General features: G+C 43.8%; 1 protein-coding gene across 1 annotated transcript in view; it reads right to left on the minus strand.

The window, feature by feature from the left end:
* Positions 1 to 14,620, minus strand: part of chrna9a (cholinergic receptor, nicotinic, alpha 9a) — a 16,373-nt gene continuing 1,753 nt past the window's right edge. Inside the window, exons 3-7 of the mRNA XM_062027386.1 lie at positions 14,084 to 14,238; positions 11,517 to 11,697; positions 11,095 to 11,446; positions 2,938 to 3,506; positions 1 to 457 (exon numbers count right to left, since the gene is read on the minus strand). Coding sequence (XP_061883370.1) covers positions 287 to 457; positions 2,938 to 3,506; positions 11,095 to 11,446; positions 11,517 to 11,697; positions 14,084 to 14,238 — 1,428 coding nt within the window. The 3' untranslated portion in view covers positions 1 to 286. The remainder of the gene's footprint in view (positions 458 to 2,937; positions 3,507 to 11,094; positions 11,447 to 11,516; positions 11,698 to 14,083; positions 14,239 to 14,620) is intronic.

Here is a 14,620-nt window from a genome sequence, read left to right on the forward strand (position 1 = left end):
CTCAGAAACTGAATAAAAAGCAAACTCACCTGAAACCTGATTAAACGTGCTCATATCAAGAGTGACTTCACTTTGGTTATTGAACTTTAGAGGTCCTCCTGTACTGGTGGTGCCTATGCACTTCATAAATAATGACCCACAGCACAATGGTGACACATGACACACCTTCCTTCATAAGCGTCTCATTCCTTCCACCTCTAAGATGGCAATTAGGTGACTCAGAGGTCCAGAGATAATGGAGGATTAGTGTTGGAGGAAAAACAAACTAAATAGAAGAAGGCGGATGTCATGAGGCCTTGGCGATAATGAGGACACTCATGAGGAACACCATGATGAAGAAGATCCACATGAAGAATCGGTCCATCACCTTGGCAACCTTCTTCCACTCTGCTGCCTTGACACAAGTCGCCCTCTGCTCTCGGAAGCAGTTGGCCATGTACTGGATGTTCTTCACCACCTGCAGGAGGGACATCAGCCTTTAGCTCGGTTGAATAGAATACCTTTTTTGGGCTTTTCATCAGAAAACTAACTGATGACACGACTGTGTTAGTGCCGGCTGGAGGTTTTTGGTGGCCTGAAACAAGATTGTGTTATCGGTCTGGAGTGTACAAAACCCAAAACCAGTGAAGTTAAATAAAAACAGAATACAATGATTTGCAAATCCTTTTCAACTTTCTGGGTGTTGTTGATAAATGGCTTTGGCTTTGCATAGTAGAGTTTGAACTTGCACTTACAGATGTAGCGACCAACTGTAGTTACTGACAGTGGTTTTCTGAGGTGTTCCTGAGCCCAAGTGGTGATATCCTTTACACACTAAATTTGACCAGCAGAGGGCGATTAAGCTGCACCTTAGGTTTAATTGTGTTGAGCCACATGTGTGCAGGGCAGCACGGTGGAAGAGGGGTTAGTGCATCTGCCTCACAATACAAAGGTCCTGAGTTCAATCCCGGGCTCGGAATCTTTCTGTGTGGAGTTTGCATGTTCTCCCCGTGACTGCGTGGGTTCCCTCCGGGTACTCCGGCTTCCTCCCACCTCCAAAGACATGCACCTGGTGATAGGCTCCTCCCACCTCCAAAGACATGCACTTGGGGATAGGTTGATTGGCAACAATAAATGGGCCCTAGTGTGTGCATGTGAGTGTGAATGTTGTCTGTGTTGGCCCTGCGATGAGGTGGCGACTTGTCCAGTCCAATGCAGCTGGGATAGGCTCAAGCGACCCCCCGCGACCCCGAAAGGGACAAGCGGTAGAAAATGGATGGATGGATGGCACATGTGTGCAATGTTAAATGTGTAACTCAAAAGAAGGAACATCGATTGTCAACAAAACTCGGCTTCTGTTTCTTCATGCTGTTAACTATCTGTCTTGCTGCGCGCGCTGCAATCGAGTAGCGAGGGCAAGATAATGACAGTGACAGCCGATGTGTTTACTTTGTAAATAAGTTAACGCGGTCTCAAAGAAATGCTACCTGCGGAGTTACTGTCAGAAAAATTGTATGTAAATTATCAAAAAACTTTCCGTTCTCTGAGGTTCCAGCGAACAGATGAGAGCTGTCTTTGTTGCACCAAGCAAAGGCTTGGAAAATTCCGCTGCGTACGATGGGAGGAGACGGGAGGGGTTATCTATTGTCATCCAAGACCTGCCCAAGCTGAATCCAGGACGAGCCCAAGCCAGAGGCATCTTCTTCTTTTGTCTTCAATGTGACCGAAAACAATGACTGTTTACATAATCCCCATTCCTGTTGAGACATGTGTTGTTGTGTAAAGTTTCATAAATACACCTTACGGTGCAACCTGGACACATCATCAGTGATTCTCCCGGGGTCATAGGGTGTTTCGGGTCTTAATCAAACACCCTCTCCCGGGCGACCCAGCCGAGGGTGATCAGTCCCTCGACTTGTGTCCAGGTAGCGCTCCACGCCACGCGTCCCCCCTCCGACGGTCTGCCCCGGGGTTGCGCCGGTGGTGCTTGGAGGTTCCAGGCACTGTGGGGAGTGTCCGGGCCTGGGTCCTCCTCCATCTCATCAGGGTCGTACAAGGTACTGGCCTTGTGCGTTGCACCACGGGTTTCCTCAGGCAGCCTATCTTGATCTTATGTGTCTTCAGGGTTTTTCGCAGTGTTATATGGGTGCTCCCTTGCGGGAGCTGCAGCTTGGGATGCTACCCCTCCCTGCCCCGGTTGCCGTCTTTCCGAGCTGTCAACTGTCTCTCCAGTTGTCACCACTCTTTCGGGGTTGTCGTCCAGCCACTTCCTGGAAGTCAATGGCGATGCCATACTGGACCGGTTTCATAAATACACCTTTAGTTGCAACCTGGACACATCATCAGTGATTCTCCCGGGGTTATAGGGTGTTTCGGGTCTTAATCAAACACCCTCTCCCGGGCGACCCAGCCGAGGGTGATCAGTCCCTCGACTTGTGTCCAGGTAGCGCTCCACGCCACGCGTCCCCCCTCCGACGGTCTGCCCAGGGGTTGCGCCGGTGGTGCTTGGAGGTTCCAGGCACTGTGGGGAGTGTCCGGGCCTGGGTCCTCCTCCGTCTCATCAGGGCCGTACAAGGTACTAGCCCTGTGCGTTGCACACATTGAATATCCAAATAAAAGAGGAGACGTAAACCTTTCTCGTCAGAGCGTGGTGCAGGACTGTAGAGAGAGTACAGTGGCCGCGTTTCTCCTCAATATTGAGTCCAAATGTAATTCTGTCTCTGTTTGATTCTTTGCTTCTTGTCTTGTTTAATAGATGTCATCAGTGTTTGAACCTGACAGTTACATTCTAAAGAAACACTTCAATTTAGATGTGTGGCCCTGGTGAATTTGGGCTCTTGAACCCGCGGCCCTCTTCATGGTGTAGTTAAACAGCCCCGCACTAGATGGAGCCTGCGGACATCTGGGATCCCTGACATTAGGAGTCAAACCTATCATTTTGCAGCTTGACTATCATACCTGGTTATGTTGAAGGCAGGGGCAGCTGCAGGGGCAAGACGGGGTCAGATGTTTCTCCTCAGGTTCCAGGAGCTGCTCCTTCAGTTCTCCATTCAAGTGCAGGTTCAGAGGACGAGGAGCGGCCTGGTAGTCCAGCTCATCTCTGGTGATGTGATGGTGGTGGTAGTGCTGGCCAGTCCCTCGGTTCACCTCAGCACGCTTCTGTCGAGATTCATGGTCCTTGTAGTACTGGTGCCTGCCGCCGTTGCGCTGTGGGCTGCGGTGACGGCCGCCGCCACCGTGCTTGTGCGGCTCTGCGGCGCGGCGGTAGACGTCGCAGTCGTCCAGGTCGGACGTCACGTGGCTCACGGTGTCGTCAGGGTACAGCGGGTTCTCCTCGCACTCCGGAGTGGTGCAGTTCTCCCCCACCTCGTAGACAAAGAAGATTTTGGACATGTAGTCTATGATGAGGACTTTGGCCCAGCGAGGGACCGGCTTGGCCTCGGCGCCGCAGAAATGAATATTCATGATGAAGATGGTGAGCGACGTTGAAGCTGTGATCATTGTCATGGTGGCGATGTAGTACTTTCCTGGAGGAGAGCAGTACATGTAGTAGATGGTCAGAAGTTTAGGTACAAAAGCGGTGAAGTTGTCACGTTGTGTAAATGGTAAATAAAAAGAGAATACGACAAAGGAAAAAGAACCATCCGGATTGCACTAGGCGCAAAGTGTAAAAGGCAGCATGTGTGATGGTATGGGGGTGTATTAGTGGCCAAGACATGGGTAACTTACCCATCTGTGAAGGCACCATTAATGCTGAAAGGTACATACAGCTTTTGGAGCAACATATGTTGCCATCCAAGCAACGTTATCATGGACGCCCCTGCTTATTTCGATAACGATGCCAAGCCAGGTGTTACAACAGCGTGGCTTCAGGTCTGTAGTCCAGACATTGAAAATGTGTGGCAGCTAAAATATGAGAAGGGAGACTGTTGAACAACTTAAGCTGTACATCAAGCAAAATGGCAAAGAATTCCACTTCAAAAATGTGTCTCCTCACTTCCCAAACCTTTACTGAGTGTTGTTAAAAGGAAAGGCCATGTAACACACTGGTCAAAATGCAACTTTTTTGCAATGTGTTGCTGCCATTACATTCTAAGTTCATGATTATTTATGAAAAAATAACAAAGTTTGTCAGTGTGAACATGAAATATCTTGTCTTTGCAGTCTATTCAATTGAATATAAGTTGAAAAGGATTTGTTGTATTCTCTTTTTATTTACCATTTACACAACCTGACAACTTCACCGCTTTTGGGTTTCTGTTCTACTACAAACTATTGCAGAAAAAGGTGGGCAATGTTGGAAAGTAAAGATTGCACATTGTCCCGTAACAAAGGTGAGTGTGAACTAACCGATATAGGGCATGTAACAAAGGTAACTAACAAAGGTGAGTGTGGACCAACCGATATAGGGCATGTAACAAAGGTAACTAACAAAGGTGAGTGTGGACCAACCGATATAGGGCATGTACCAAAGGTGAGTGTGAACCAACCGATATAGGGCATGTAACAAAGGTAACTGTAACAAAGGTGAGTGTGAACCAACCGATATAGGGCATGTAACAAAGGTAACTAACAAAGGTGAGTGTGGACCAACCGATATAGGGCATGTAACAAAGGTGAGTGTGAACCAACCGATATAGGGCATGTAACAAAGGTAACTGTAACAAAGGTGAGTGTGAACCAACCGATATAGGGCATGTAACAAAGGTAACTAACAAAGGTGAGTGTGGACCAACCGATAGAGGGCATGTAACAAAGGTAACTAACAAAGCTGAGTCTGGGCCAACCGATATAGGGCATGTAACAAAGGTGAGTGTGAACCAACCGATATAGGGCATGTAACAAAGGTAACTAACAAAGGTGAGTGTGGACCAACCGATATAGGGCATGTAACAAAGGTAACTGTAACAAAGGTGAGTGTGAACCAACCGATGTAGGGCATGTAACAAAGGTACCTAACAAAGGTGAGTGTGGACCAACCAATATAGGGCATGTAACAAAGGTGAGTGTGGACCAACTGATATAGGGCATGTAACAAAGGTGAGTGTGAACCAACCGATATAGGGCATGTAACAAAGGTAACTGTAACAAAGGTGAGTGTGAACCAACCGATATAGGGCATGTAACAAAGGTAACTAACAAAGGTGAGTGTGGACCAACCGATAGAGGGCATGTAACAAAGGTAACTAACAAAGCTGAGTCTGGGCCAACCGATATAGGGCATGTAACAAAGGTGAGTGTGAACCAACCGATATAGGGCATGTAACAAAGGTAACTAACAAAGGTGAGTGTGGACCAACCGATATAGGGCATGTAACAAAGGTAACTGTAACAAAGGTGAGTGTGAACCAACCGATGTAGGGCATGTAACAAAGGTACCTAACAAAGGTGAGTGTGGACCAACCAATATAGGGCATGTAACAAAGGTGAGTGTGGACCAACCGATATAGGGCATGTACCAAAGGTAACTGTAACAAAGGTGAGTGTGAACCAACCGATATAGGGCATGTAACAAAGGTAACTGTAACAAAGGTGAGTGTGGACCAACCGATATAGGGCATGTAACAAAGGTAACTGTAACAAAGGTGAGTGTGAACCAACCGATGTAGGGCATGTAACAAAGGTAACTAACAAAGGTGAGTGTGGACCAACCGATATAGGGCATGTAACAAAGGTAACTAACAAAGGTGAGTGTGGACCAACCGATATAGGGCATGTAACAAAGGTAACTGTAACAAAGGTGAGTGTGAACCAACCGATGTAGGGCATGTAACAAAGGTAACTAACAAAGGTGAGTGTGGACCAACCGATATAGGGCATGTAACAAAGGTAACTAACAAAGGTGAGTGTGGACCAACCGATATAGGGCATGTAACAAAGGTGAGTGTGAACCAACCGATATAGGGCATGTAACAAAGGTGAGTGTGGACCAACCGATATAGGGCATGTAACAAAGGTAACTAACAAAGGTGTGTGAACCAACCGATATAGGGCATGTAACAAAGCTAACTGTAACAAAGGTGAGTGTGAACCAACCGATATAGGGCATGTAACAAAGGTAACTAACAAAGGTGAGTGTGGACCAACCGATATAGGGCATGTAACAAAGGTAACTAACAAAGGTGAGTGTGGACCAACCGATATAGGGCATGTAACAAAGGTAACTGTAACAAAGGTGAGTGTGAACCAACCGATGTAGGGCATGTAACAAAGGTAACTAACAAAGGTGAGTGTGGACCAACCGATATAGGGCATGTAACAAAGGTAACTAACAAAGGTGAGTGTGGACCAACCGATATAGGGCATGTAACAAAGGTGAGTGTGAACCAACCGATATAGGGCATGTAACAAAGGTGAGTGTGAACCAACCGATATAGGGCATGTAACAAAGGTAACTAACAAAGGTGAGTGTGGACCAACCGATATAGGGCATGTAACAAAGGTAACTAACAAAGGTGAGTGTGGACCAACCGATATAGGGCATGTACCAAAGGTGAGTGTGAACCAACCGATATAGGGCATGTAACAAAGGTAACTGTAACAAAGGTGAGTGTGAACCAACCGATATAGGGCATGTAACAAAGGTAACTAACAAAGGTGAGTGTGGACCAACCGATATAGGGCATGTAACAAAGGTGAGTGTGAACCAACCGATATAGGGCATGTAACAAAGGTAACTGTAACAAAGGTGAGTGTGAACCAACCGATATAGGGCATGTAACAAAGGTAACTAACAAAGGTGAGTGTGGACCAACCGATAGAGGGCATGTAACAAAGGTAACTAACAAAGCTGAGTCTGGGCCAACCGATATAGGGCATGTAACAAAGGTGAGTGTGAACCAACCGATATAGGGAATGTAACAAAGGTAACTAACAAAGGTGAGTGTGGACCAACCGATATAGGGCATGTAACAAAGGTAACTGTAACAAAGGTGAGTGTGAACCAACCGATGTAGGGCATGTAACAAAGGTACCTAACAAAGGTGAGTGTGGACCAACCAATATAGGGCATGTAACAAAGGTGAGTGTGGACCAACCGATATAGGGCATGTAACAAAGGTGAGTGTGAACCAACCGATATAGGGCATGTAACAAAGGTAACTGTAACAAAGGTGAGTGTGAACCAACCGATATAGGGCATGTAACAAAGGTAACTAACAAAGGTGAGTGTGGACCAACCGATAGAGGGCATGTAACAAAGGTAACTAACAAAGCTGAGTCTGGGCCAACCGATATAGGGCATGTAACAAAGGTGAGTGTGAACCAACCGATATAGGGCATGTAACAAAGGTAACTAACAAAGGTGAGTGTGGACCAACCGATATAGGGCATGTAACAAAGGTAACTGTAACAAAGGTGAGTGTGAACCAACCGATGTAGGGCATGTAACAAAGGTACCTAACAAAGGTGAGTGTGGACCAACCAATATAGGGCATGTAACAAAGGTGAGTGTGGACCAACCGATATAGGGCATGTACCAAAGGTAACTGTAACAAAGGTGAGTGTGAACCAACCGATATAGGGCATGTAACAAAGGTAACTGTAACAAAGGTGAGTGTGGACCAACCGATATAGGGCATGTAACAAAGGTAACTGTAACAAAGGTGAGTGTGAACCAACCGATGTAGGGCATGTAACAAAGGTAACTAACAAAGGTGAGTGTGGACCAACCGATATAGGGCATGTAACAAAGGTAACTAACAAAGGTGAGTGTGGACCAACCGATATAGGGCATGTAACAAAGGTAACTGTAACAAAGGTGAGTGTGAACCAACCGATGTAGGGCATGTAACAAAGGTAACTAACAAAGGTGAGTGTGGACCAACCGATATAGGGCATGTAACAAAGGTAACTAACAAAGGTGAGTGTGGACCAACCGATATAGGGCATGTAACAAAGGTGAGTGTGAACCAACCGATATAGGGCATGTAACAAAGGTGAGTGTGGACCAACCGATATAGGGCATGTAACAAAGGTAACTAACAAAGGTGTGTGAACCAACCGATATAGGGCATGTAACAAAGCTAACTGTAACAAAGGTGAGTGTGAACCAACCGATATAGGGCATGTAACAAAGGTAACTAACAAAGGTGAGTGTGGACCAACCGATATAGGGCATGTAACAAAGGTAACTAACAAAGGTGAGTGTGGACCAACCGATATAGGGCATGTAACAAAGGTAACTGTAACAAAGGTGAGTGTGAACCAACCGATGTAGGGCATGTAACAAAGGTAACTAACAAAGGTGAGTGTGGACCAACCGATATAGGGCATGTAACAAAGGTAACTAACAAAGGTGAGTGTGGACCAACCGATATAGGGCATGTAACAAAGGTGAGTGTGAACCAACCGATATAGGGCATGTAACAAAGGTGAGTGTGAACCAACCGATATAGGGCATGTAACAAAGGTAACTAACAAAGGTGAGTGTGGACCAACCGATATAGGGCATGTAACAAAGGTAACTAACAAAGGTGAGTGTGGACCAACCGATATAGGGCATGTACCAAAGGTGAGTGTGAACCAACCGATATAGGGCATGTAACAAAGGTAACTGTAACAAAGGTGAGTGTGAACCAACCGATATAGGGCATGTAACAAAGGTAACTAACAAAGGTGAGTGTGGACCAACCGATATAGGGCATGTAACAAAGGTGAGTGTGAACCAACCGATATAGGGCATGTAACAAAGGTAACTGTAACAAAGGTGAGTGTGAACCAACCGATATAGGGCATGTAACAAAGGTAACTAACAAAGGTGAGTGTGGACCAACCGATAGAGGGCATGTAACAAAGGTAACTAACAAAGCTGAGTCTGGGCCAACCGATATAGGGCATGTAACAAAGGTGAGTGTGAACCAACCGATATAGGGCATGTAACAAAGGTGAGTGTGGACCAACCGATATAGGGCATGTAACAAAGGTAACTAACAAAGGTGAGTGTGGACCAACCGATATAGGGCATGTAACAAAGGTAACTGTAACAAAGGTGAGTGTGAACCAACCGATATAGGGCATGTAACAAAGGTGAGTGTGGACCAACCGATATAGGGCATGTACCAACGGTAACTGTAACAAAGGTGAGTGTGAACCAACCGATATAGGGCATGTAACAAAGGTAACTGTAACAAAGGTGAGTGTGGACCAACCGATATAGGGCATGTAACAAAGGTAACTGTAACAAAGGTGAGTGTGAACCAACCAATGTAGGGCATGTAACAAAGGTAACTAACAAAGGTGAGTGTGGACCAACCGATATAGGGCATGTAACAAAGGTAACTAACAAAGGTGAGTGTGGACCAACCGATATAGGGCATGTAACAAAGGTAACTGTAACAAAGGTGAGTGTGAACCAACCGATGTAGGGCATGTAACAAAGGTAACTAACAAAGGTGAGTGTGGACCAACCGATATAGGGCATGTAACAAAGGTAACTAACAAAGGTGAGTGTGGACCAACCGATATAGGGCATGTAACAAAGGTGAGTGTGAACCAACCGATATAGGGCATGTAACAAAGGTGAGTGTGGACCAACCGATATAGGGCATGTAACAAAGGTAACTAACAAAGGTGTGTGAACCAACCGATATAGGGCATGTAACAAAGCTAACTGTAACAAAGGTGAGTGTGAACCAACCGATATAGGGCATGTAACAAAGGTAACTAACAAAGGTGAGTGTGGACCAACCGATATAGGGCATGTAACAAAGGTAACTAACAAAGGTGAGTGTGGACCAACCGATATAGGGCATGTAACAAAGGTAACTGTAACAAAGGTGAGTGTGAACCAACCGATGTAGGGCATGTAACAAAGGTAACTAACAAAGGTGAGTGTGGACCAACCGATATAGGGCATGTAACAAAGGTAACTAACAAAGGTGAGTGTGGACCAACCGATATAGGGCATGTAACAAAGGTGAGTGTGAACCTACCAATATAGGGCATGTAACAAAGGTGAGTGTGAACCTACCAATATAGGGCATGTAACAAAGGTGAGTGTGAACCTACCAATATAGGGCATGTAACAAAGGTAACTAACAAAGGTGTGTGAACCAACCGATATAGGGCATGTAACAAAGCTAACTGTAACAAAGGTGAGTGTGAACCAACCGATATAGGGCATGTAACAAAGGTAACTAACAAAGGTGAGTGTGGACCAACCGATATAGGGCATGTAACAAAGGTAACTAACAAAGGTGAGTGTGGACCAACCGATATAGGGCATGTAACAAAGGTAACTGTAACAAAGGTGAGTGTGAACCAACCGATGTAGGGCATGTAACAAAGGTAACTAACAAAGGTGAGTGTGGACCAACCGATATAGGGCATGTAACAAAGGTAACTAACAAAGGTGAGTGTGGACCAACCGATATAGGGCATGTAACAAAGGTGAGTGTGAACCAACCGATATAGGGCATGTAACAAAGGTGAGTGTGGACCAACCGATATAGGGCATGTAACAAAGGTAACTAACAAAGGTGTGTGAACCAACTGATATAGGGCATGTAACAAAGCTAACTGTAACAAAGGTGAGTGTGAACCAACCGATATAGGGCATGTAACAAAGGTGAGTGTGAACCTACCAATATAGGGCATGTAACAAAGGTGAGTGTGAACCTACCAATATAGGGCATGTAACAAAGGTGAGTGTGAACCTACCAATATAGGGCATGTAACAAAGGTGAGTGTGAAGCTACCAATATAGGGCATGTAACAAAGGTGAGTGTGAACCTACCAATATAGGGCATGTAACAAAGGTGAGTGTGAACCTACCGATATAGGGCATGTAACAAAGGTGAGTGTGAACCTACCAATATAGGGCATGTAACAAAGGTGAGTGTGAACCTACCGATATAGGGCATGTAACAAAGGTGAGTGTGAACCTACCAATATAGGGCATGTAACAAAGGTGAGTGTGGACCAACCGATATAGGGCATGTAACAAAGGTGAGTGTGAACCTACCAATATAGGGCATGTAACAAAGGTGAGTGTGAACCTACCAATATAGGGCATGTAACAAAGGTGAGTGTGAACCTACCAATATAGGGCATGTAACAAAGGTGAGTGTGAACCTACCAATATAGGGCATGTAACAAAGGTGAGTGTGAACCTACCAATATAGGGCATGCTCTCGGCAGGCGGCATGCTCTCGGCCACCAGCAGCTGGAAGACGGTGAGCGCCAGCAGCACGGTCACACCCAGCGACACCTTCTCCCCCGAGTCGGCGGGCAGGTAGAACCCCAGCGGCGCCAGGAAGGAGATGAGAAAGCAGGGCAGCAGCAGGTTGAAGATGTAGAAGGAGGAGCGGCGCTTCAGGAGCAAGGTGTAGGTGACCTCGGTGTAAGGGTCGGAGCAACACCCGTACATCATCACGTTCCTCACCGCCGGCATGCCGTGACACTCCCACTCCACGTTCTCCACAAAGTCGGACAGGTCGCCGCTGTCCATCCCCAGGCTGATGTCCACCTGGGTGTGACAGTGGTTCACGTAGCACCACTTGTCTTTTCCCCCGTCCAGGTTTTGAGCGCACCCTCACCTGGTTGCCGTTGTAGGTCCAGGAGCCGAAGGTGAGGTTGCACTGCTGCCAGTCGAAAGGGAAGTAGGAAACATCCACCACGCACGTACTTTTGGTGATGGCCGGGGAGTCCCAGACGATCTCGCCGTTGTAGCGCAGCTTCACGTTGGTGTTGGACGCACCCGACGACTCCTCGTCTGCTCTGAACAACAACTTGTTTTCTTTGAGGGCCGCTCGTAACACTCAATAATAATACACTAATATGCTGTAGAAGGCTAAGTCTGAGGATATTATTACACAATTTACCATATAATAATACACTAATATGATGTAGAAGGCTAAGTCTGAGGATATTATTACACAATTTACCATATAATAACACACTAATATGATGTAGAAGGCTAAGTCTGGGGATATTATTACACAATTTACCATATAATAATGCACTAATATGATGTAGAAGGCTAAGTCTGAGGATATTATTACACAATTTACCATATAATAACACACTAATATGATGTAGAAGGCTAAGTCTGGGGATATTATTACACAATTTACCATATAATAACACACTAATATGATGTAGAAGGCTAAGTCTGGGGATATTATTACACAATTTACCATATAATAATACACTAATATGATGTAGAAGGCTAAGTCTGGGGATATTATTACACAATTTACCATATAATAACACACTAATATGATGTAGAAGGCTAAGTCTGAGGATATTATTACACAATTTACCATATTATAATAATACACTAATATGATGTAGAAGGCTAAGTCTGAGGATATTATTGCACAATTTACCATATTATAATAATACACTAATATGATGTAGAAGGCTAAGTCTGGGGATATTATTACACAATTTACCATATTATAATAATACACTAATATGATGTAGAAGGCTAAGTCTGGGGATATTATTACACAATTTACCATACATTTGATCATTTTTTATTCAAGAAAACACTGTATATACATGTATATGTATATGTGTGTATATATATACATGTATACATATATATATACATGTATGTGTATACATGTATGTATATATTTATATATAGTATGTATATATGCACATATATATATGTATATGTGTATATATATATACATACAGTATATATACATATATATATATATATATATGTCTGTCTATCTGTGTTGGCCCTGTGATGAGGTGGCGACTTGTCCAGGGTGTACCCTGCCTTCCGCCTGAATGCAGCTGAGATAGGCTCCAGCACCCCCCGCCACCCCGAACGGGACAAGCGGTAGAAAATGGATGGATGGATATACATATATATGTATGTGTATATGTGTATATATATTATGATGCGTTGAGTGTATCGCAGCACCAGGCAAACAATTTGAAAATTCCCGTCATATCAATTCCTGGATATGGTCGAAACTATTTAACGCGCACTACACGTAATAAACGCAACATTATTAATATTGCTACTACGGATAATTTCAACAAAAACTCCTCAAAACAGCCCACTACTTATAATATGGGATTTTTAAACATAAGATCATTCAATCAATCAATCAATCAATGTTTGTGTCTCCCAAAACATTATTAGTTAATGAGGTCATTAGAGACAACAATCTTAACGATCTCAGCGAAACCTGGCTCAAACCAGACGATTTTTTTGCGCTGAATGAGGCATCTCCTCCTAACTATACGAATGCACATATTGCCCGTCCCCTTAAAAGGTTTAATACTTTAAACGGAAAAAACTTTTTTTAACGTAAAAATCTATTGCCATTTTTACAGCGTACAATTTGATGGACAACTTGCTGTGAAATCATTAGTCAAGCAGATATTTAGATCTTTCTATTTTTACAACAAAAATGTTTGAATGTATGATCGTATAATATTTATTGCATTACTAGATAATTAACTACTTTTTTTCTGTCAAAATGGAAAGACATTTAGTAAGAAAATATATTTTATTAACATGTATTCATTCTTTCGTGGGCCAGATAAAATGAGGTGACGGGCCAGATCTGGCCCCCGGACCTTGAGTTTGACAGCTTTGATTTAGACCCTGGTAGACACTACTCAAACTAAGTACTACTTCTTGTGTTTGTCTACTAACTTGTTGTAGAGGACAATGTCTGGCTTCCACACCAGTGATTAGACCCTGGTAGACACAACTCAAACTAAGTACTACTTCTTGTGTTTGTCTACTAACTTGTTGTAGAGGACAATGTCTGGCTTCCACACCAGTGATTAGACCCTGGTAGACACTACTCAAACTAAGTACTACATGTCATGTTTGTCTACTAACTTGTTGTAGAGGACAATATCTGGCTTCCACACCAGTGATTAGACCCTGGTAGACACTACTCAAACTAAGTACTACTTCTTGTGTTTGTCTACTAACTTGTTGTAGAGGACAATATCTGGCTTCCACACCAGTGATTAGACCCTGGTAGACACTACTCAAACTAAGTACTACATGTCATGTTTGTCTACTAACTTGTTGTAGAGGACAATGTCTGGCTTCCACACCAGTGATTAGACCCTGGTAGACACTACTCAAACTAAGTACTACTTCTTGTGTTTGTCTACTAACTTGTTGTAGAGGACAATATCTGGCTTCCACACCAGGTCGCTGGGGATGTTGATCATCTCCAGATCATCGTAGTCCTCCTTGTGCCACTTCAGGTTGGCATCGTGCCACACCTGTCTGATCCACAGGTAGGTGGTCAGCACCTGGTTCCTCTCGTCCTACCAAAACACGCAAAAATGTACCCTAAATGCATTCCGGATCAGGTCTAGTCTGGTGGAGTGCAGTAGGGCCTCAACTTACAAGCTTCATTGGTTCTGTGACGGAGCTCTTAACTCAAAACACTTGCAACATAAAATCAACGTCTCCCTTTGAAATGAATTTAAAACTATTTTTATTTAATTTTTATTATATATATATATGTATATATATATATATATATATATATATATATATATATATATATATATATATATATATATATATATATATATATATATATATATATATATATATATATATATATATATATATATATATATATATATATATATATATATATATATATATATGTGTGTGTGTGTGTGTATATGTATATATATG

Source organism: Entelurus aequoreus, linkage group LG18, assembly GCF_033978785.1.
Source record: "Entelurus aequoreus isolate RoL-2023_Sb linkage group LG18, RoL_Eaeq_v1.1, whole genome shotgun sequence".
NCBI classification, from domain to species: Eukaryota; Metazoa; Chordata; class Actinopteri; order Syngnathiformes; family Syngnathidae; genus Entelurus; species Entelurus aequoreus.